The sequence below is a fragment of the Macaca thibetana genome, chromosome 20 (assembly GCF_024542745.1).
Source record: "Macaca thibetana thibetana isolate TM-01 chromosome 20, ASM2454274v1, whole genome shotgun sequence".
Lineage (NCBI taxonomy): Eukaryota > Metazoa > Chordata > Mammalia > Primates > Cercopithecidae > Macaca > Macaca thibetana.
Window position 1 is genome coordinate 53,918,035 of NC_065597.1, and position 23,556 is coordinate 53,941,590.

The window sequence follows — 23,556 nt, forward strand, 5'->3', positions numbered from 1 at the left end:
GGAGGCTGAGGCAGGAGAATAACTTGAATCCGGAAGGCGGAGGTAGCGGTGAGCCAAGATCACACCATTGCACTCCAGCCTGGATGACAGAGCAAGACTCTCTCAAAAATAATAATAATTGGAGATTTCAATACCTTACCTTCAGTAATGACAGAACAACTATATAGAAAATCAGCAAGGATATAAAATAGTTGAACAACACTATTAATGTAGCTAAAATATATACCACACTCCACCCAATGACTGCAGATACATATTTTCAAGTGCACATGGAACAGTCTTCAGGATAGACCAATGCTAGGCCATTAAACAAGTCTCAATAAATTTAAAAGAATTTAAGGGCTGGGCACGGTGGCTCATGCCTGCAATCTCAGCACCTTGGGAGGCTGAGACGGGATTGCTTGAATCCCTGGGGGATTTTGAAACCAACCTTGGCAGCAAAGCATGATGCCATCTCTATAAAAAAAGAACATAAACCAGCCGGGCACGGTGGCTCACACCTGTAATCTCAGCACTCTGGGAGGCCGAGGCGGGCGGATCATGAGGTCAGAAGATTGAGACCATTCTGGCTAACATGGTGAAACCCTGTCTCTACTAAAAATACAAAAAATTAGCCAGGCATGGTGGCGGGTGCCTGTAGTCGCAGCTACTCGGGAGGCTGAGGCAGGAGAACGGCCTGAACCCAGGAGGCGGAGCTTGCAGTGAGCCGATATCGTGCCACTGCACTCCAGCCTGGGCAACAGAGCAAGACTCCGTCTCAAAAAAAAAAATTAGCCAAGTTTAGTGGCAGGTGCCTGTAGTCCCAGCTACTTGAGAGGCTGAGGCAGGAGAATAGCTTGAACCTGAGAGGTGGAGGTTGCAGTGAGCCAAGATCGTGTCACTGCACTCCGGTCCAGAGACAGACGGAGACTCTGTCTCAAAAAAAAAAAAAAAAAAAAAAAGCATATAAATCATACCAAGTATGTTTTCTAATCACATGGAATTGAATTAGAAATCAACAACAGGAAATCCAAGAAATACCCAGCTATTTGGAAATTAACATGCTTCTAAATAACCCATGGGTTAAATGAGTCACAAGAAAAATTTAAAAACATTCAGAATCAAACAAAAATGAAAACATCAAAATTTATGAATTACAGCTAGAGCAATGCCTCAGAGGATTTTTTTTTTTAAATGGAGTCTTCCTTTGTCACTGCAATGGCATGCATGATCTTGGCTCACTGCAACCTCCGCCTCCGGGTTCAAGTGATTCTCCAGTCTCAGCCTCCTGAATAGATGGGACTACAGGCGCCCACCACCATGGCCGGCTAGTTTTTGTGTTTTTAGTAGAGACAGGGTTTCACCATATTGGTCAGGCTGGTCATGAACTCCTGACCTCAGGTGATCCACCCGCTTCGGCCTCCCAAAGCGCTAGGATTACAGGCATGAGCCACTGCGCCCGGCCTCAGAGGAAAGTTTTTTTAGAGATGCTCTCACACTGTCACCCAGGCTGGAGTGCAGTGGCACTGTTATAGCTCACTGCAGCCTCGGATTCCTGGGCTCAAATGATCTCTGGCCTCTCAGGCTTTTGAGTAGCTGAGACTACAGGTGCAAACCACCATGGCTAGATAATTTTTTTTAAGTTTTTTGTAGAGACGGTGTCTTGCTTTATCATTTTATTTTTTGTTTTTATTTTTTCCTAGCCATTAGACTATGAGGGAAAAATTAGTAATTTTAGATGTTTATATGAGAAAAGAAAGTATTTCAAATCAGTAACCTAAGATTCTACTTTAATACACCAAAGAGCAAACTAAATTGAAAGAAAGAAAAGAAACTGATTAGCACAGAGATCAATAATAGAAAATGAAAAATAGAAAAAAAATTAACAAAGTTGAATAGAAAAAAATTAACAAAGTCAAAGTTGGTTCTTTTGTTTTGTTTTATTTTGTTTTGTTTTTTTGAGACAGAGTCTTGCTCTGTCACCCAGGCTAGAGTACAGTGGCCTGATCTTGGCTCACTGCAACCTCTGCCTCCCAGGTTCAAGCAATTCTCCTGCCTTAGCCTCCCAAGTAGCTAGGATTACAGGCACCCACCACCAGGGCTGGCTACTTTTTGTATTTTTAGTAGGGACAGGGTTTCACCATGTTGGCCAGGCTGGTCTTGAACTCCTGACCTCAGATGATCTGCCCGTATCGGCCTCCTAAAGTGCTGGGATTATAGGCGTGAGCCACCGCACCCGGCCTGCAGCTGGTTCTTTTAAAAGAGCAACAGAATTCACAAATTTCAGCAGACTGACCAAGGGAAAAAAAAATTAACAACGTCAGAAAAGAACAGGCAGACGTCACCATAATTCTACGGATGAGAAAAGACTATATGAGAATCCTTTGAACAATTTTATACCAACAAATACAACTTGGATGAAATGGACAATTATTTTTGAGATGGAGTCTTGCTCTGTTGCCCTGGCTGGAGTGCAGTGGTACAATCACGGCTCCCTCCAACCTTTGCTTCCCAGGCTCAAGTGATCCTGCCTCAGCCTCCCTAGCAGCTGGGACTACAAAAAAAAAAAAAAAAAAAATTCGCCATGCAAGTAGTAATCATCCAGAAAGCTGGAGTGGCTATGTTAATATCACATAAAATAGACTTTCTTTTTTTTAGACAAAGTCTTCCTCTGTCTCCCAGGCTGCAGTGCAGTGGTGCGATCTCACCTCACTGCAACCTCCACCTCCCGGATTCAAGCGATTCTCCTGCCTCAGTCTCCCAAGTAGCTGGGATTACAGGCGCCCACCACTATGCTCGGCTAATTTCTGTATTTTTAGTAGAGATGAGGTTTCACCCTGTTGGCCAGCCTGGTCTTGAACTCCTGACCTCAAGTGATTCGGCCTCCCAAAGTGCTAGGATTACAGGTGTGAGCCACCGTGTCTGGCCTCAAAACCGACCATATATATATATATATATATATATATATATATATATATATATATTTTTTTTTTTTTTTTTTTTTTTTTTTTTTTTTTGAGATAGAGTCTTGCTCTGTCGCCCAGGCTGGAGTACAATGGCTCGATCTCCACCTACTGCAACCTCTGCCTCCTGGGTTCAAGCAATTCTCCTGCCTCAGCCTCTCAAGTAGATGAGATTACAGGTGTCCGCCACCACACCCAGCTAAACGGCTAATTTTTTGTATTTTTAGTAGAGACAGTGTTTCACCATGTTGGCTGATCTCGAACTCCTGAGCTAGTAATCTGCCTGCCTCGGTATCCCAAAGTGCTGAGATTACAGGCGTGAGTCACTGCGCCCAGCCCAAAATGGACAATTTTTAATAAAGGCCCATGTATTTTTAAACTTTTAGGGTTAGGGGTACAAGTGCAGGTTTGTTATATAGTTAAACTCATTATTAACAACTGATTCAGGCTGGGAACCGTGGCTCATGACTGTAATCCCAGCACTTTGGGAGGCCCAGGTAGGCAGATCACCTGAGGTCAGAAGTTTGAGACCAGCCTGACCAACATGGCAAAACCCCGTCTCTACTAAAAATACAAAATTAGCCGGGCTTGGTGGCGCATGCCTGTGATTCCAGCTACTTGGAAGGCTGAGGCGGGAGAATTGCTTGAATCTGGGAGACGGAGGTTGCAGTGAGCTGAGATTGCCCTGCTGTACTCCAGCCTGTGTGACAAAGCAAGACTCTGTCACACACACACACACACACACAAAAAGTCGTTTTTCTGTAACAAGAAACTATGAAAATTAAGAAAATTCCATTCACAGTAGCATTAAAAGGAAACACTTATTTTATTTTATTTATTTATTTTTTGAGACGGAGTCTCACTCTGTCACCCAGGCTGGATTACAGTGGCACAATCTTTGCTCACTGCAACCTCTGCCTCCCGGGTTCAAGCAGTTTTCCTGCCTCAGCCTCCTGAGTAGCTGGGATTACAGGTACACACCACCACACCAGGCTATTTTTGTATTTTCAGTAGAGATGGGGTTTCACCATGTTGGGCAGGCTGGTCTCCTGTTGAACTCCTGACCTTGTGATCCACCTGCCTCGGCCTCCCAAAGTGCTGGGATTACAGGTACGAGCCACTGTGCCCGGCAAAGGAAATACTTACAAATAAATAAACAAAATAAGTGCAAGACTTGTATTATACAATGAAAACTACAAAATATTGCTGAGAGAAATTAAAGAAAATCTAAATCAGATCTAAATTCCCAGGGGTGATTCCCACTAGGGGACACTTGGCACTGTGTGGACAGATTTTTGGTTGTCACAACTTGGAGGAGAGGATGTTGCTCCCAATGGGTAGCAGCCAGGGATGCTGCGAAATATCCTACAATGCATAGGACAGCCCCCATAACCAAAAATTATCTGGCCTCAATAGTGCCAAGGCTAAAAAATTCCAATCTAAATAAATGAAGAGGCGTTTCACGTTATGGATTGGAAGAGTCAATAGTGTCACGATGGGAATTCTCCTAAAATTAATCCATCAGTTCAACAATTCAACATAATCCCTATCAAAATTCCAGCAGGATTTTTTTTTTTTTTTTTTTTTTTTTTTTTGAGATGGAGTCTGGCTCTGTTGCGCAGGCTGGAATGCAGTGGCGGATCTCGGCTCACTGTAACCTCCGCCTTCCAGGTTCAAGCGATTCTCCTGCCTCTGCCTCCTGAGTGGCTGGGATTACAGGTGCATGCCACCATGCCCAGCTAATTTTTGCATTATTAGTAGAGATGGGGTTTGACATGTTGGTCAGGCTGATCTCAAACTCCTGATCTCGTGATCCGCCCGCCTCCGCCTAACAAAGTGCTGGGATTACAGGCGTGAGCCACTGCACCCCGCCTAAATTTTTAACAAGAACAAAGTAAGAGGACTTACACTATCAGATTGCTCCCCTCGCCTCCCCTCCTCTCCCCTCCCAGCATTGCTCCCCTCCTGTCTCCTTCCCTTCTCTCCCCTCCCCCCAAATAATTGGGACTCCTAGCAGAAGGGTTACCCCAGTTAAAACCTACTCAACCCAGAAGAATGAGACAAACCAATGGAGATGCCAATGAAAAACCAGTGGCTATCAGGCATGGAGATGGCAGCCAGCCACTCATACCCCAACGACAGGCCACCCTGGAAAACTCCCCTGTAGGGTTTCCAAGGATGACATCTTGTTCTCCCCCTTGGGTTCGTCCCACTCTTGAAATAACATAAAACTTTAGAACCTAAAGAATACCCTCATACCTCCCCCTACCTTTTCTTCTTTTCTTTTCTTTTCGAGACAGAGTCTCGCTCTGTCACCCAGGCTGGAGTGCAATGGCATGATCACAGCTCACTGCAGCCTCGACCTCTTGGGCTCAGGCAATCCTCTCACCCCAGCTTCTTGAGTAGCTGAGACTACAGGCGCACGCCACCACACCCGGCTAATTTTTAAATTTTTTGCAGAGGCCGGGCACGGTGGCTCAAGCCTGTAATCCCAGCACTTTGGGAGGCCGAGACAGGCGGATCATGAGGTCAGGAGATCGAGACCATCCTGGCTAACACGGTGAAACCCCGTCTCTACTAAAAAATACAAAAAACTAGCCGGGCGAGGTGGCGGGCGCCTGTAGTCCCAGCTACTCGGGAGGCTGAGCCAGGAGAATGGCGTGAACCCGGGGGTGGAGCTTGCAGTGAGCTGAGATCTGGCCACTGCACTCCAGCCTGGGCAACAGAGCAAGACTCCGTCTCAAAAAAAAAAAAAAAAAAAAAAAATTTTTTGCAGAGACGGGGTCTTCCTATGTTGCCCAGGCTGAGAAATTGTTTATGACTATGGGTTATGCACAGATTTCTCAGTTGTAACACCAAAAGCATGATCCATTAAAAAAAAGGTGATAAGGAACTTAATCAAACTTTAAAAGGTCTGCACCTAAAAACACATCATTAAGAAACTAATTAGGCCGGACGAGGTGACTCACGCCTGTGATCCCAGCACTTTGGGAGGCCGAGGCGGGCGGATCACCTGAGGTTGGGAGTTCGAGGCCAGCCTGGCCAACATGGTGAAACCCCGTCTCTACTAATAATACAAAAAGTAGCCGGGCGTAGTGGCACGCGCCTGTAATCCTAGCTACTCTGGAGGCTGAGGCAAGAGACTCGCTTGAACCCGGGAGGCGGAGGTTGCGGTGAGCCGAGATTGCGTCACCTGACTCCAACCTGGGCGACAGAGCAAGACTCTGGTCACAACTTGGAGGAGAGAGGGGAGGGGAGGAGAAGGGAAGGGAGGGGAAGGGAGGGGAGGGGAGGGGAGGAGACGGGAGGGGAGGGGAGGGGGAGAGGAGGAGGAGGAGAGGGAGAGGGAGGGAGAGGGAGAGGGAGAGGAAGAGGGAGAGCTGGGCGTGTGGTCGCGCGCCTGTAGTCCCAGCTACTCTGGAGGCGGAGGTGGGAGGATCGCTTGAGCCCAGGAATTTGAGGCTACAGTGAGCTGAGATCGTTCAATTGCCCTGGAATTTGAGGCTGCAGTGAGCAGAGATCGTTCAATCGCACTCCATTGCTGCCCAATGCGCTCCACTGTTGCCCAGGCTGTCCTCGAATTCCTGGCCTCAAGCGATTCTCCTGCGTCAGCTTCCTAAAGAGCTACAGGCGCAAGCCACCGCATAAATGCGCTAATGTATGTCAGGGCTTTATAGTAAGCACATAGTTTAGTCCTCGGCAAAAGGTAGCTGACGTGGGATGTTTGTCGGTGCCGGGAGCTCTCAGTCCGGGGCGTTCTTCCCACAACCAGCCCTGCTCAGCGCTCCGGACGCCCGCAGTCGCTATGGTAACAGCCAACGATTTCCGGAAGAAGAACGGCGGGCGGCGAGGGTCATTCCCAGCCGCAGCCTGACTGGGCTGAACAGAGAAGCGCAAAGGGGCAAGTTACCGGTCCTGGGGTTTCTGGGGTTCCCTCGGAGGCCAGCCTCGGTGCTCTCTCAGGCTCGCTCGCTTCTGCATCCCCGTTGCCGCCCGAAGCCAACTCTTAAGTCCTGGACGCCAGGCCTTAGACAGTGCCGCCATGGACTTCTCCAAGTTCCTGGCAGACGACTTCGACGTGAAGGAGTGGATCAATGCGGCCTTCAGGGCCGGCTCCAAGGAGGCGGCGTCCGGGAAGGCGGATGGCCACGCAGCCACCCTGGTGATGAAGCTGCAGCTGTTCATCCAAGAGGTGAACCACGCCGTGGAGGGTGAGCCGCGCGGGGCCCTGGCCGCGGGACCCTCCCCTGCTCTTGGCTGGGCAGAGGTCACCGAACTTGCGTGGGGCACTCGGGTGGGCGGTGCACGCATGGACAGCAAATACCCTCGGCGAGAGAACAAGCCCCGAAGTCCTGATCACATCAGCGGGAGTCTCAGCTGGGGGCCGGGCTGTCTTGTCCACTTGCTAATTTTGGGTGTTGCTTTTCCTCCTCTGGCTGGGCTATAAGTTTCCTTTTTCTTTTCTTTCTTTCTGTTTTTTCTTTTGAAACAGGGTCTCGTTCTGTTGCCCAGGCTGGAGTGCAGTGGCTCGATCATAGCTCACTGCAGCCTCGAACTCCTGCACTCAAGCGATCCTTTCGCCACCTGAGTCGCTGGGACTACAGGCAAGAGCCACCACGCCTGCAAATTTTGTTTAAAAAAAAAAAAATGTAGAGATGGGATCTCACTGTGTTTCCCAGGCTGGTCTCAAATTCAAATTCCTGGGCACAATGGGTTTTCCAGTCTTGGCCTCCCAAAGTGCTGGTGATTATACCTGTGAGCCACCACATCTGGCCTCAAGTTTCCTTTTGGAACTTAAAAGAGTGGATCTTATTGCAGTTGTCCTTCTCTAACTCAATAGTAGATCTCTGGGATTCCCTTTTTGTTATTATCCATAGGCATTGGAAGACAAGATGGATCTTTTTAAGTGCTACAAGTTTTAACCAGTTCTTAACATGTCTTGTTGAGGCATCTTCCAGAATGTAAGATAGAACAGCTCCGGTTTCTGTTATGGTGACTTGAATGTCAGAGTCAAGGGCCCAGTGTCAAAGAAATTGGCTTTGACTTTTTGTAATCTAGGAGCACGAGTCTATGAGATGTTTATTCAAAGAGTTAGGCAGCCTGTTTTTGTACCAAACAATAAACGTAAAAAGAAAAAAAAAAGTGAATTTTGAGAGTATGAAGGAATAGCCAACAGACCCTTATATCTGGAAAAAAATATTATAGTATAGGTGTAAGGGAATGACACAGATCTGGAAAACATTGTTTTGGTGGATTTTATGTCAGCTGAGGAAGATAGGCTGGTCTCAGTAGAGACTTAAACCATTTTTTTTTTTGAGACAGAGTCTCATTCCTCATTTTGCTGCCCAAGCTGGAATGCAGCGATACCATCATAGCTCACTGCAGCCTCAAACTCTGGGTTCAAGCAATCCTCTCGCCTTAGCCTCCCAAGTAACTGGGACTATAGGCATGTGCCCCCTTGCCTGGCTAATTAAAAAAAAATGAAATTGTTTTTAGAGACAAGGTCGCACTATGTTGCCCAGGTTGATCTCAAATTTCTGACCTCAAGTGATCCTCCCATCTTGGCTTCCCAAAGTGCTAGGATTACTAGTGTGAGCCACCACACCTGGCCTAAACCATTTTTTGAGGATAAGTTAAATTATAAAAAATAACATGCACTGGCAACCATTTCATATAACGCCTCGACTTGACTTTTATTCACTGTGTGTTGACTCAGTACATACTGCACACAAGTCTCTCTCTTAGGCTCAGATGGAAAGACCAAACAGACTGCTTCCACTGGGAGTGGATGGTCCAAGAGATGTTCCCATTTTTGTTTGTTTGTTTGTTTGTTTGAGACGAAGTCTCGCTCTATCCCCCTGGCTGGAGTGCAGTGACACCATCTCAGCTCACTGCAACCTCCGCCTCCTGGTTTGAAGTGATTCTCCTGCCTCGACCTCCTGAGTAGCTGGGATTGCAGGCGGCTGCCACCACACCGGGCTAATTTTTTTATTTTTAGTAGAGACAGGGTTTCATCATGTTGGCCAGACTGGTCTCAAACTCCTGACCTCAAGTGATCCACCCGCCTCGGCCTCCCAAAGTGTTGGGATTACAGGCATGAGCCACTGCGCCCGGCCATATGTGCCCATTGTTTAAGAAAAGGTAGGGAGGGGGCTTTATTTCACTGCAGATTGTTTTCTTTCTTTCTTTTCTCTCTCTCTCTCTCTTCTCTCTTTCTTTCTTTCTTTCTTTCTTTCTTTCTTTCTTTTTCTTTCTTTCTTTCTTTCTTTCTTCTTTCTTTCTTTCTTTCTTTCTTTCTCTTTCTTTCTTTCTCTCTTTCTCTTTCTCTCTCTCTCTCCTTTCTTCTTTCCTTTTTTTTTTTTTTTTTTTTTTTTTCAGGATCTCACTTTGTCAACCAGGCCACAGTGCAGTGGTGTGATCAGTGCTCACTGCAACTTCACCTCTCGGGCTCAATGAATTCTCCTGCCTCGGCCTCCTAAATAACTGGGACCACAGGCATGTGCTACCATGCCAAGCTTATTTTTTGATTTTTTTGTAGAGATGGGGTCTCACTATATTGTCCAGGCTGGTCTCAAACTCCTGAGCTCAGGCGATCCTCCAGCCTTTGCCTCCCAAAGTGCTGGGATTACGGGTGTGAGCCACCACGCCCAGCCCATATTCTTTTTTTTTTTGAGACAGAGCCTCACTCTGTTGCCCAGGCTGGAGTGCGGTGGCACAATCTCGGCTCACTGCAAGCTCCGCCTCCTGGGTTCACACCATTCTCCTGCCTCAGCCTTCCAAGTAGCTGGGACTACAGGCTACCACGCCCAGCTAATGTTTTGTATTTTTAGTAGAGACGGGGTTTGACCATGTTAGCCAGGATGGTCTTGATCTTCTGACCTCGTGATCCCCAGCCCATATTCTTTATTGTACCTTGCATCTTTTACTAATTATTGAGCATCAACTATGCATGTGTCCAGAAATGGGCAGTGGGGAGGAAAAGTTTATCTTGCTGGAGCTTGCTGCCTATGGGGAAGATAGAAACACGGTAAATTACAGTGAGGGGTGGCTTTACTCAGAATAGAATCTGGAGTTGTGAGAGCTGGCAGGAGGGTGCAGTTACGTCTTGTTTAGGAGAATCGTAAAGCACTTCCCTTGTGTTAGACTTTGAAGGAAAACTTTGTAGGACAAAGAGGAAAGGACATTAATAATAATATAATGGCAAATTGGCTGGGCACAGTGGCTTGTGCCTGTAATCCCAGCACTTTGGAAGGCCGAGGTGTGTGAATCTCCTGAGGTTGAGAGTTTGAGACCAGCCTGGCCAACATGGTGAAGCCCCATCTCTACTAAATATACAAAATTAGAGGTGGGTGTGGTGACATACGCTGTAGTCCCAGATACTCGGGAGACTAAGTCAGGAGAATCACTTGAACCCAGGAGGCAGAGGTTGCAGTGAGCAGAGATCCCACCACTGCACTCTAGCTTGGGTGACAGAGCGAGACACTGTCTCAAACATAATAATAATAATAATAATAATAGTACGATAGCACATATACAAAGTTTGGTACATGTCAGACACTCTTTTTAGTGCTCTATATGTATTAACCAAGTGATTCTCAAACATGGGTTGCAATGCCCTCCTCGCCTCCCCTTATCCTTGTTCCTGTCCTCAGGAACAGGGAATATTTGGAAATTGGTGGGAGCTTTTTTTTCTTTTTTCTTTTTGAGATGGAGTTTCACTCTTGTTGCCTAGGCTGGAGTGCAATGGCGTGATCTCGGCTCACTGCAACCTCGGCCTCCCGGGTTTAAGCAATTCTCCTGCCTCAGCCACCCGAGTAGCTGGGTTTACAGGCATGTGCCACCATGCCTGGCTAATTTTGTATTTTTAGTAGAGACGAGATTTCTCCGTGTTGGTCAGGCTGGTCTCGAGCTCCTGACCTCAGGTGATCCGCCCGCCTCAGCCTCCCAAAGTGCTGGGATTACAGGCATGAGCCATTGCGCCTGGCCTGTGGGAGCTTTTTCAGTTGTCGCAGTAGTGGGGAACGTTGCAGTGACATTCAGATATAGGACATTCAGTGGGAGGACCCAGTGATGCTTAATGTCCTGCAGTGCTTGGTACAATCCTGCACAATGAAGAATTGTCCTGGCCTAAATGTGAACAGTACCTGCTTTTGAGCATGGTTATCTAATTTAAACCTGACAGTTATCCTTAGAGGTAGGCACAGTTATTATGCCCACTATAGACTTGTAGAAACTGAGGTTGAGAGAAGTTAAGTAACTTGCTCAGCATCATGTTCCTAATGAATGGGGAGCCTGGACTGAACCCAGACAGTTGGTTCCAGAGCCCAGGCCTTTAACCATCATATTTCACTACTTCCTTGGTATTAGAGAGAGAGAGTAACATATACACAGGAGTGTGGCTATAAGAAGGCGTAATCCAGGGAAAGGTGAGAAGTTCAAAAAGAGCTGCATGAATAATATCAGTAAACAGTCTGGGTGTGATCTCAGGGCTTTGGGAAGCTGAAGTGGGAGCATTGCTTGAGGCCAGGAGTTCCAGACCAGCCTAGATAACGGAGCAAGACCCTATCTCTACAAAATATTAAAAAACTAGCCAGCATGGTGGTTCATGCTTGTAGTCCAGCTACTCTGGAGGATTGCTTGAACCTAGAAGTTCGAAGCTGCAGTGAGCTAGGATTGCACCACTGCACTCCAGTTTGGGGGACAGAGTGAGACAAGATAATTAGTAGTGTTATTATTAGAGAATCACACTTTTGTAGGGGAAATGTAACTGAAGATGAGGTAGATAAAGAGATTGGGATCAGCCTGCGAAAGACCTTTCTAGCAATTCTTCGAGTTTGGCTTTTATTTCTTAGGCATCAGGTAGCCTTCATAGGTTTAAAGCGTCATTTATTTTTATGCAAGATGAGACAAGGGCCCAAGTCTGTGATGAAGAAAGTTGATTGTAGCTGTTCAAGCACATGTTGAGGACCCCAAATTGGAGGACTGATTTCTTCATTTAGTCAGTCAAGAAATTTTTATTGGGCACAAACTCTTTTCTAGGTTCTAAAAACACACTGTTGAACAAGACCCAGTGTTGGATTGGAGAGGTCCACAGGGGCCACGTTATGCAGGGATTTTATTTTTATTTTTATGTATTTATTTATTTTTGAGACAGAGTCTCACTCTGTCGCCAGGCTGGAGCACAGTGGTGCAATCTTGACTCACTGCAACCTCCACTTCCCAGGTTCAAGTGATTCTCCTGCCTCAGCCTCCTGAGTAGCTGGGATTACAGGTGCGCACCACCATGCCTAGCTCATTTTTATATTTTTAGTAGAGACAAGGTTTCACCATGTTGGCTAGGATGGCCTTGATCTCTTGACCTCATGATCTGCCTGCCTCGGCCTCCCAAACTGCTGGGATTACAGGCGTGAGCCACCACGCCTGGCCAGGGATTTTATTTTATTTCTTTATTTTTAAGAAACAGGGTCTTGTTCTGTCACCCAGGTTAGAGTGCTATGCAGGGATTTCAGTGTCACATTAAAGAGTTTGAATTTAAGGCCGGGTGCAGTGGCTCATGCCTATAATCCCAGCACTTTGGGAGGCCGAGGTGGGTGGATCACCCGAGACCAGGAGTTTGAGACCTACGCAGCAAAACCCCATCTCTACTAAAAATATAAAAATTAGCTGGACATGGTGGTACACAACTGTAATGCCAGCTACTTGGGAAGCTGAGGCAGGAGAATCGCTTGAACCTAGGAGGCAGAGGTTGCAGTGAGCTGAGATTGTGCCACTGCACTCCAGTCTGGGTGACAGAGGGAGACTCTGTCCCAATAAATAAATAAATAGAGTTCAAATTTAATTTTAAAATAAGGCATTGTAGGATTTTTAAGCAGCGGAGTAACATGGTTCAGGAGGCTATTGCTGAGGTCCAGAAAAGAGATGATAGTGGCTTCAACTGGGGTGATGGCGGTGAAGATGATGAGTAATGGGTAGATTTAAGATATTTTTAGGCTTGACGTTGTGGCTCACACTTGTAACCCCAGCATTTTGGGAGGTCTAGCCAGGCAGATCCCTTGAGCCCAAGAGTTTGAGACCAACCTGGGCGACATGGCGAAACTCTGTCTCTACCAAATATATAAAAATTATTCAGTCCTGGTGGTGTGTGCCTGTAGCTACTCGGGAGACTGAAGTGGGAGGGTCACCTGAGACCAGGAGGGTGAGGTTGCAGCCAGGAGGTTGAGCTGTGATTTCGCCACTGCACTCCAGTCTGGGCAACCGAGTGAGACCCTGTATCAAAAATAATTTTAAAATAGGCCAGGCGTGGTGGCCACACCTGTTTTCCCAGCACTTTGGGAGGCCGAGGCTTGTGGATCACCTGAGGTCAGGAGTTTGTGACCTGGCCAACATGGTGAAACCCAGTCTCTACCCAATCTTTACTAAAAATACAAAAAATTAGCCAGATGTGGTGGCGGGCGCCTGTAATCCCAGCTACTCGGGAGGCTGAGGCAGGAGAATCACTTGAACCCTGCAGGCAGAGGTTGCAGTGAGCTGAAATTGCACCACTGCACTCCAGCTTGGGTGACACAGTGAAACTCTATTAAAAAAAAAAAAAAAAAAAAAAAGACCGTGGAAAGCAGGCATTGGGGCCAGACCCATGTGAGGCTTAGTTTTAGCTCTGTAAGATCCTGGGCAAGTTGCTTTAACCTCTCTGAGTTTTCTTATCAGTAGGAAGTGGCTGCTACTGACAGCCATGGACATTAAGTAAAACAGTGTATGCAAAGCTCCTGGGGCATGCCTTCTTGCAAATGGCGTTATGATTTCATTGGTGGTGGCAAGCTGGTGTTGGGACAGGTTGATTGTTCATTCCTTGTGAAATCAAAGGCCCTTTCCCATCAGTCTGGGGATGTGATCCTGGCAGGGGCCACCTCACTACCCATCTCGTCTCCTGCCCCATATTTTCTACAGGCTCCAAAAACTGTTTGGTTGGTCGTGTGTTTCCTTTCTGTTGTCTGATTTGTTTTCTATTTTTTACTGGTGACTGGTCCAGCTTTCACCTTTTGTGGCTATCGCTGTTCTTGATTTTTTTTTTTTTTTAACTACAGAAACAAGTCACCAAGCTCTCCAGAACATGCCCAAAGTGCTCCGTGATGTTGAAGCCCTAAAACAGGAGGCATCTTTCCTGAAGGAACAGATGATTCTTGTCAAGGAGGACATTAAAAAATTTGAACAGGATACATCTCAATCCATGCAGGTATTTTGGCTCCTGTCGTAAATGGTGATTCTTGTTTTGGGAAGGTGGTCACTCTCGTAGAGGGTTTAGAACAGCACGGTGTTTTGGGAGGCCAGCCATCACTCAAGATTCTGCCCAGCACTCAAACTATGCTCTTTTTTTTGAGACAGAGTCTCGCTCTGTTGCTGGAGTGCAGGCTGCAGTACAGTGGTGTGATCTCGGCTCACGGCAACCTCCACCTCCCAGGTTCAAGTGATTCTCGTGCCTCAGCCTTCTGAGTAGCTGGGATCACAGACGTGCAACACCATGCCCGACTGATTTTTGTATTTTTAGTAGAGACAGGGTTTCACCATGTTGCCGAGGCTGGTCTCGAACTCCTGGTCTCAAGTGATCCTCTCATCTCGGCCTCCCAAAGTGCTGGGATTACAGGCATGAGCCACTGTGCCCGGCCCCCCGAAACTATGCTTTTGCTTGGGTCTTTCAGCTGATTCATCTCTTCAGCACTGCTGAATAAATTTAGCCAGATGATTGGTGTTTTGGGAGACAGAAGCTCCCTAAAGACAGGAGCAAGCCACCATACTTACATTTCAAGTCCCTGGTGGCAGATGGAGAAAAAGGACCTACCCCTTCATTTTTCACCCCTCACGTCTCTTTCAGGTGTTGGTAGAAATTGACCAGGTGAAGTCCAGAATGCAACTTGCTGCCGAATCTCTTCAGGAAGCAGATAAGTGGAGCACGTTGAGCGCTGATATTGAGGAGACGTTTAAGACTCAGGTAGGTTTCTTGTTTAGGGGATGTTATGAAAAGTATTTAAGCAAGAACTTGAGGTTTGGAGAAAGCAAAAGAGATAGCATTCGTTGAAACTGTAAGGGAGAGTTGACAGCCAGTAGCAGCATTCAGAAACCTTCAGACTCTGGGTGGGGAAGATCTGAAGCTGCTCGGTGTGTTTCCAGGCTCTTTAGCTTGCACCGTCTGTGTGACTGAAGCCTCTTAGTCACAGAGTGAGTTCAGGAGAAGTCTCGATAAAGATGTACAGGCACCAGGCACAGTAGCTCATGCCTGGAATCCCAGCTCTTTGGGATGCTGAGGTGGGAGGATCACTTGAGGAGGAGTTTGAGACCAGCCTGGGCAACATAATGAGACCCCCATCTCTACAAAAAAATTTTTAAAAATTAGCGAAGTATGGTGCTGCACACTTGTAGTTCCAACTACTCAGGAGGCTGAGGCGGGAGGATCTCTTGAGCCCAGGAGTTGAAGGCTACAGTAAACTATGATCATACCACTGTGCTGAGGGACAGAGCAAGACCCTGTCTCAAAAAAAAAGAAAAAAGAAAAAAAGAAAAACCAGCACAGGCAGAGAAGGATGGAGGTAAATGAATGAGAGGGTGGAACATGGGGAGTGGGGAGCCTTATATACCATGGGGACTTGGTGGGTTATTGACCCCTTCTGAGGCTGCCAGCTGTGGAAAATAGTAATATTTTCGACCTGGGATATAAGGATGAAGTAAGATGATGTCTTATGAAGAACTCTTACTCAATTGTAAAGCAAAATGAATGATTTATCAGTCAATTTTTAAAAAAAGTTACAAATGCACATGGGAACAAATTTATTAAACATGAATAAACTGCAAAATAAGTTTTTTTCCTAACCCTGATCCCCACCTTAATCCTTGAATTTTAGTTTTTTTTTTTCTTTTGAAACGGAGTCTCATTCTGAAGCTCAGGCTGGAGTACAGTGGCATGATGCCTCCACCTCCTAGGTTCAAGTGATTCTCCTGCCTCAGCCTCCTGTACTTGGGATTATAGGCGCGCGCTACCACGCCCAGCTAATTTTTGTATTTTTAGTAGAGACGGAGTTTCACCATGTTGGCCAGGCTGGTCTTGAACTACTGACCTCAGGTGATCTGCCCTCCTCGGCCTCCCAAAGTGCAGGGATTCCAGGCGTGAGTCACTACACCCGGCCAGGGGCCAATTTTTCTTGTACAGACTAGCCCTGTTACCAGCTTTATGCACATCCTTCCAGATACACACATGCATATTTATGTTCCCTGCCCCTTTTTTCTCACAAAGCTCATTGTGAACACTGCTTTGCAGTTTATTTTTTCATTCAACAATATATCTATTTTTATTTATTTTTGAGACAGAGTCTTGCTCTGTCGCCCAGGCTGGAGTCCAGTGGCATGATCTCGGCTCACTGCAAACCTCTGCCTTCTGGGTTCAAGTGATTCTCTTGCCTCAGCCTCCCGAGTAGCTGAGATTATGGGTGGGTGCCACCACACCTGGCTAATTTTTATATTTTTAGCAGAGACAGAGTTTCACCATGTGGGCCAGGCTGGTCTCAAACTCCTGACCTCAGGTGATCCTTCGGCCTCGGCCTCCCAAAGTGCTGGGATTCCAGGCGTGAGCCACCCCGCCTGGCTGCCTGGCCAGTTTCTTAAAATGTTTTGTAAAGACAAGGTCTTGCTATATTGGTCAGGCTGGTCTCGAACTCCTGGCCTCATGCAATCCTCCTGCCTCAGCCTCTGGAAATGCTGGGATTTTTAGGTGTAAGCCACTGTGCCCTGCCTGGATGTGAATGTTTTTAAAACTCTTAGCACATATTGCTAAATAGCCTTCCAGAAAGACAGTATAAATTTAAATTTATGATACCAGACAGATGGTCTTTTTTCTTTGTACCCTCACTAACAATTCCTATTATGATTTTTCAAACACTTTTCCAATTTGTTAGCAGGAAAATGGCACTTTCTTGTTTAATTTAATCTGCATTTGTTTGAGTACAGTTTTTTGGTTTTTTTTTTTTGAGACAGGGTCTTTGTTGCCCATGCTGGAGTGCAGTGGTGTGATCTTGGGCTAACTGCAGTCTCCACCTTCCAGGCTCAAGTGATCCTCCTGCTTTAACTTCCTGAGTAGCTGGGACTACAGGTGCGCACCACCACACCCAGCTAATTTTTACTGTTTGTAGAGACTGGATCTTGCTGTGTTAACCAGGCTGGCCTTGAACTCCTGGCTTCAAGGGATCCTCTTGCCTCAATCTCCCAAAGTGCTGGGATTACAGGCATGAGCCACCACCATGCCCAGCCCCATTTTCTTGCTTGATGAGTTGCCTTTTCATGTATTTTATCTATTCCCAATTGAGGCAGTAGGGATCTTTTAAAATAAATATCCTCTATTCTGGTCTTTTCTAGGACATAGCTGTGATTTCTGCCAAGCTAACAGGTATGCAGAACAGCTTAATGATGCTTGTTGATACACCAGACTACTCAGAAAAGTGTGTGCACTTGGAGGCACTGAAGAACAGGCTGGAGGCCCTAGCCAGTCCGCAGATTGTAGCAGCATTCACCTCTCAGGCTGTAGGTGAGTGCTAGCTGCTTCTCATCTCTGTGTAGATCTCTCTGTAAAGATAAGGCCTTGTAAGTCTTCAGTTTTTAGAATGTCTTAATGGTGATTGAATTATATAGATTAGAAGGAACTCTGTAATTTTTTTTTTTTTTTTTTTTTTTTTTTGAGATGGAGTCTTGCTCTGCCACCGAGGCTAGAGTGTAGTAGAATCTCAGCTCACTGCAACCTCTACCTCCCGGGTTCAAGCGATTCTCCTGCCTCAGCCTCCCAAGTAGCTGGGATTACAGGCGTGCACTGCCACGCCCGGGTAATTTTTGTATTTTGAGTAGAAGTGGGCTTTCACCATGTTGGCCAGGCTGGTCTCGAGCTCCTGACCTCAGGTGATCCACTAGCCTCAGCCTCCCAAAGGGCTGGGATTAACAGATGTGAGCCACCGCGCCTGGCCAGGAGTGCCTTTCTATTGCGTTTACGTGTAGAAAGCAATAACTGATTTTGGAATTCTTGGGCCACATGCTTTCTCCTTCAGACTTCTTCATTGTCTTCTGCCATCTATATTTATTTTATTTTTCTTTTTCCCCAGAATGTCTCACAAAACAGCCAAATATACTTCTGTAAAGACAAAAGGTGAAATGCTACTTCTGTGAATTCTGTCTTCTAGTGTGAATGCATTTCCCTCTATATTCTGATAAGTATGAGATTGGCCTGCTTCTTCTTCCTATTTTTTTTTGTATGTATGTAGCTTGTGTTTCTTTTTCCTAAATAGTTATAACATGGACTGACAAACATTTCTTGGAAAGGGCTGGATCATAAATATTAGGATTTGGGGGCCATATGGCCTCTCTCACAGACACCTCTGCAGTTGTGGCACAAAAACCCACTCATAAATGGATGGGCTTTGCGGTGTTTTTTTTTTTTTTTTGTTTTTTTGAGATGAAATCTCTGGCCGGGCGCGGTGGCTCAAGCCTGTAATCCCAGCACTTTGGGAGGCCGAGACGGGCGGATCACAAGGTCAGGAGATCGAGACCATCCTGGCTAACATGGTGAAACCCCGTCTCTACTAAAAATACAAAAAACTAGCCGGGCGAGGTGGCGGGCGCCTGTAGTCCCAGCTACTCGGGAGGCTGAGGCAGGAGAATGGCGTAAACCCGGGAGGCGGAGCTTGCAGTGAGCTGAGATCCGGCCACTGCACTCCAGCCTGGGCGTCGGAGCGAGACTCCGTCTCAAAAAAAAAAAAAAAAAAAAAAAAAAAACAAACAAAAAAAACTAGCCAGGCGCGGTGGCGGGCGCCTGTAGTCTCAGCTACTCAGGAGGCTGAGGCAGGAGAATGGCGTGAACCCGGGAGTCGGAGCTTGCAGTGAGCTGAGATCCGGCCACTGCACTCCAGCCTGGGCGGCAGAGCGAGACTCCGTCTCAAAAACAAAAAAACAAACAAACAAACAAAAAAGAAATCTCGTTGTGTTCCCCAGGCTGGAGTGCAGTGGCGTGACCTCAGCTCAATGCAGCCTCCGCCTCCCAGGCTCAAGCAACTTTCCTGTCTCAGTCTCCCGAGTAGCTGGGATTACAGATGTGTGCCACCACACCTGGCTAATTTTTATATTTTCAGTAGAGATGGGGTTTCACCATGTCGTCCAGGCTGGTCTTAAACTCCTGACCTCAAGTGATCTGCCCACCTCAGCCTCCCAAAGTGTTGGGATTAGAGGCGCGAGCCACCACGCCTGGCCAAGTAAAACTTCATTTACAAAAACAGATGGCAGTTTGGCCTGCTGGCGCATAGTTTGCCAAACTATGGCTTATAAGATTCTTTTACCTTGTAGTTTAGTAACTTCTCTAGGTTCTTTTTCAGTTTTGAAAATTTTTAACCTTTCCAGGAACCCAGTATCACCCCTTTTCACCTACTAATTCATATCTTCATTTACAGAAAATTGCCTTCCTTAAAATTTTTTTTTCTGTTTTATTTGTTCTCTGTTTTATTATATTGATGTTTGAGAACATCAACTATCTGTTCATTAGCTCTCCCTTTTCCCTCTCGGTATATATCATATTTTCTCTGGTTTCATTTGGATGTTTGCCTACTCCCTCTCAGTCCCCTCCTGCCTTGTGTTGTTTTTCTTTTTCTTTTTTTTTTTTTTTGAGACAGAGTCTCACTCTCGCCCGGGCTGGAGTGCAGTGGCCGGATCTCAGCTCACTGCAAGCTCCGCCTCCCGGGTTTACGCCATTCTCCTGCCTCAGCCTCCCGAGTAGCTGGGACTACAGGCGCCCACCACCTTGCCCAACTAGTTTTTTGTATTTTTTAGTAGAGACGGGGTTTCACCGTGTTAGCCAGGATGGTCTCGATCTCCTGACCTCGTGATCTGCCCGTCTCAGCCTCCCAAAGTGCTGGGATTGCAGGCTTGAGCCACCGCACCCGGCCCTTGTGTTGTTTTTCTAAAGCTTGTTTTTCATTTGGCTGATGGGGTTTTCCAAAGTGTCTGTTCTGGAGCATATATGCAGGGCAACGTGAATCCATGACCCTGATATGCAGTCCTCAAACTTCACCCAAATAAACTCTCTACTTATTTTTAAAAATAAAATATCTGTTCTCTGCCGTGTGCAGTGGCTCACACCTGTAATCCCAGCACTTTAGGAGGTCAAGGCAGGAGGATCGCCTGAGCGCAGGTGTTTGAGACAAACCTAGGTAGCATAGCAAGACCCTGTCGCTACAAAAAATAAAAAATTAGCCAGGCATGGTGGCGCACGCTTGTAGTCTCAGCTACTCGGGAGGTTGGGGCAGAAGGATTGCTTGAGCCCAGGAGTGACAGAGTGAGACCTAGTCTCAAAAATAAAAAGTTTTGTTATCTTTGTTCTTCTAATTAATTTTTAATTTTTGTTATGTCATGATTTACTTCCTAATTTTTTTCCTTAGCTCTGCCAACCTCCCTTTTTATCTCATTGTAATACCTTAGATTCTTTTTTTTTTTTTTGAGACGGAGTCTCATTCTGTCACCCAGGGTGGAGTACAGTGGCATGATATCTGCCTCCTGGGTTCAAGTGATTCTCCTGCCTCACCTCCCGAGTAGCTGGGATTACAGGCATGTGCTACCACACCCAGCTAATTTTTTGTATTTTTAGTGGAGATGGAGTTTTACCATGTTGGCCAGGCTGGTCTTGAACTCCTGACCTCAGGTGATCTGCCCACCTTGTCCTCCCGAAGTGCAGGTATTTACAGGCGTGAGCCACCATGCCCAGCCTACTTTTTTTTTTTTAATAGATGGGGTCTTGCTATATTGCCCAGGTTGGTCTTGAACTCCTGGCCTAAAGCGATCGTCACATCTCACCCTCCCGAAGCCTTAGATCCTATTAAAGAAAGGATATGTAATTTATTTGAGAGTGAAGCAATTATTGCCTAAAATTTTCTTCTCTTTCTTAGGGAAAATCTTTGGAAGTGTTCTCTATTTTTTAGAAAAAAAAATTAAAAATTGTGGCAAAATACACTTAACAAAATCTACCATTTTAGTAATTTTTAAGTGTGCATTTTAGTGGCATTAAGTACATTCACATTGCTGTGCAAACATCACCACCTTCCATCTCCAGAACTTTCTTCATCTCTGAACTGAAATTTCATACCCATTAAACAGTAACTGTCCATTCCTCCTACCCTTACCTGCCAGCAATCATCATTCTACTTCTGTCCCTATGAATCTGACTACTCTACATGTCTCCTATAAATGGATTCACATACTATTTTTCCTTTTATGGCTTAGCATAACATCTTCAAGTCTCATCCATGGAGTAGCATGTGTTAGAATTTCCTTTCTTCTTAAGGCTGAGTAATATTCCATCTTATATATATACCACATTTTCTCTATCCATCTGTTGATGGACATGTAGGTTATTTCTACCTTTTGGCTATTATGAAGAATGCTACAATGATCATGGGTGTAAAAGTGTCTGTTTGAGTTCCAGCTTTCAATTCTTTTAGGTATCTACTCAGAAGTGAAATTGCTGGATCATATGCTTATCTTTTTTTTTTTTTTTTTTTTTTTTTTTTTTTTTTTTTTTTTTGGAGACACAGTTTAACTCTGTTGCCCAGGCTGGAGTGCAGTGGCATGATCTTGGCTCACTGTAATCTCTGCCTCCCAGATTCAAGTGATTCTTGTGCCTCAGCCTCCCGAGTAGCTGGGATTAAAGGTGTGCACCACCACACCCAGCTAATTTTTGTATGTTTCGTAGAGACGGGGTTTCGCCATGTTGGCCAGGCTGGTCTCGAACTCCTGGCCTCAAGTGATCTGCCCGTCTTGGCCTTCCAAAGTGCTGGGATTACAGGTGTGAGCCACCACACCCGGCCCACATGGTAATCTGATGTTTAATTTTTTAAGTAACTGTCATACTGTTCTCCATAGCGACTGCACCATTTTACACTATCACCAGCGATGCACAAGAGTTCCAGTTTCTCCACATCTTTTGAACCCTTGTCATTTTTTGTGTTTTTGGATTATAGCCATACTAATGAGTATGAAATGGTATCTTATGGTTTTGATTTTCATTCCTCTAATGATTAATGATATTGAGTGTATTTTCATTTGCTTATTGACTATTTGTATATTTTTGGAAAAATGTCTATTCAAATCCTTTCCCCATTTTTGTTTTGTTTTGTTGTTTTGTGAGAGAGGGTCTTGCACTGTCACCCAGGCTGGAATGCAGTGGTGCAATCATGGCTCACTGCAGCTTTGACCTCCCGAGCTCAAGTGATCCTCCCACCTCAGCCTCCCACGTAGCTGGGACTACAGGTGTGCACCGCCATACCCAGCTAATTTTTTGTTTTTTGTAAAGATAGGGTCTTGCTATGCTGCTTAGGCTGGTCTTAAACTCCTGGGCTCAAACAATCCTCCCTCCTCAACCTCTCAAAGTCCTGAGATTACAGGCATAAGCCAGGGTACCTGGCCCTTTACCCAATTCTATATTGGGTTATTTGTTTTTTTGCTGGTGAGTTGTAGAAATTCTTCATATATTCTGGATATTATTCTTTTATTGAATGTATCTTGCAAATATTTTCCTCCATTCCATGGATTGTCTTTTCATTCTCTTATTGGTGAAATCTTTTGATGCCCAAGTTTTTAATTTTTTTTTTTTTTTTTTTATTGGAGACGGAGTCTTGCTCTGTCTCCAGGCTGGAGTGCAGTGGTGTGATCTCGGCTCACTGCAACCTCTGCCTTCCGGGTTCAAGCGATTCTCCTGCCTCAGCTTCCTGAGTAGCTTGGACTACAGGCGTGTGCCACCACGCCCAGCTAATTTTTGTATTTTTAGTAGAGATGGAGTTTCACCATGTTGGCCAGGATGGTCTCAATCTCTTGACCTCGTGATCCGCCTGCTTCAGCCTCCCCAATTGCTAGGATTACAGGCGTGAGCCACAGCACCAGGCCCCAAGTTTTTAATTTTGTTGCAGTCCAATTTATTGAGTGCATAGGTACTGTGGTGGAGTTTTCTTTGTTTCTACTGATTCATGTTTGTGTGTGATAGTGCTTTTGTTCTGGGCATGGTATTTACTGAAAAACAGTGGAATTTCCTTGGAAGCCCTTCCTTGTTGACCTGGGTTTTGTTGAAAGGGTTCCTTTAGTGAAAAGTTACATTCTCCACTGTGTTCTTCAGTTACCTAGAAAGACCTCAGTACTCATCTCCAGCCCTCTAATTCCCTGTCTTCCCCATTTGTTAATTCTTTATTTTGAGTCTTTTCTTCGTTCACAGGATTCTAAGGCTGGAGCTGGGGGGTTGGGAAGTCGCCGTCTAGGAGCTTGGTTCCTCACGTTCTCTAGTAAATTTGTTGCTACTACAGAGCTCACTTTTCTGGTTGGGGTTACATCCAGTTATGTGGGGTGGGGGGAGTGGGAGTGGCGATGGAGAGGTGGTGGCTCCATGCATTTAAGGTTTTTTGTTTGTTTCCTTCGGAGTGAGCTGGCTCCTGGGAACTGGTGCTGGATTTGAGTGATGCCTGGTGGTTCAGCATCATGGGTTTGCTTTTGGAGATAAGCACTTTTTGACAGTTTTTGTGCACAAATTTGAATCAGGCTTGACTCTAGGCAGGACGTGGAT

General features: G+C 45.9%; 1 protein-coding gene across 1 annotated transcript in view; it reads left to right on the forward strand.

Moving 5' to 3' along the window:
* The first annotated feature begins 6,756 nt into the window (after positions 1 to 6,756).
* The window catches only part of COG7 (component of oligomeric golgi complex 7), a 66,475-nt gene continuing 49,675 nt past the window's right edge, over positions 6,757 to 23,556 (forward strand). Inside the window, exons 1-4 of the mRNA XM_050773825.1 lie at positions 6,757 to 7,153; positions 14,024 to 14,172; positions 14,809 to 14,925; positions 17,337 to 17,505. Coding sequence (XP_050629782.1) covers positions 6,985 to 7,153; positions 14,024 to 14,172; positions 14,809 to 14,925; positions 17,337 to 17,505 — 604 coding nt within the window. The 5' untranslated portion in view covers positions 6,757 to 6,984. The remainder of the gene's footprint in view (positions 7,154 to 14,023; positions 14,173 to 14,808; positions 14,926 to 17,336; positions 17,506 to 23,556) is intronic.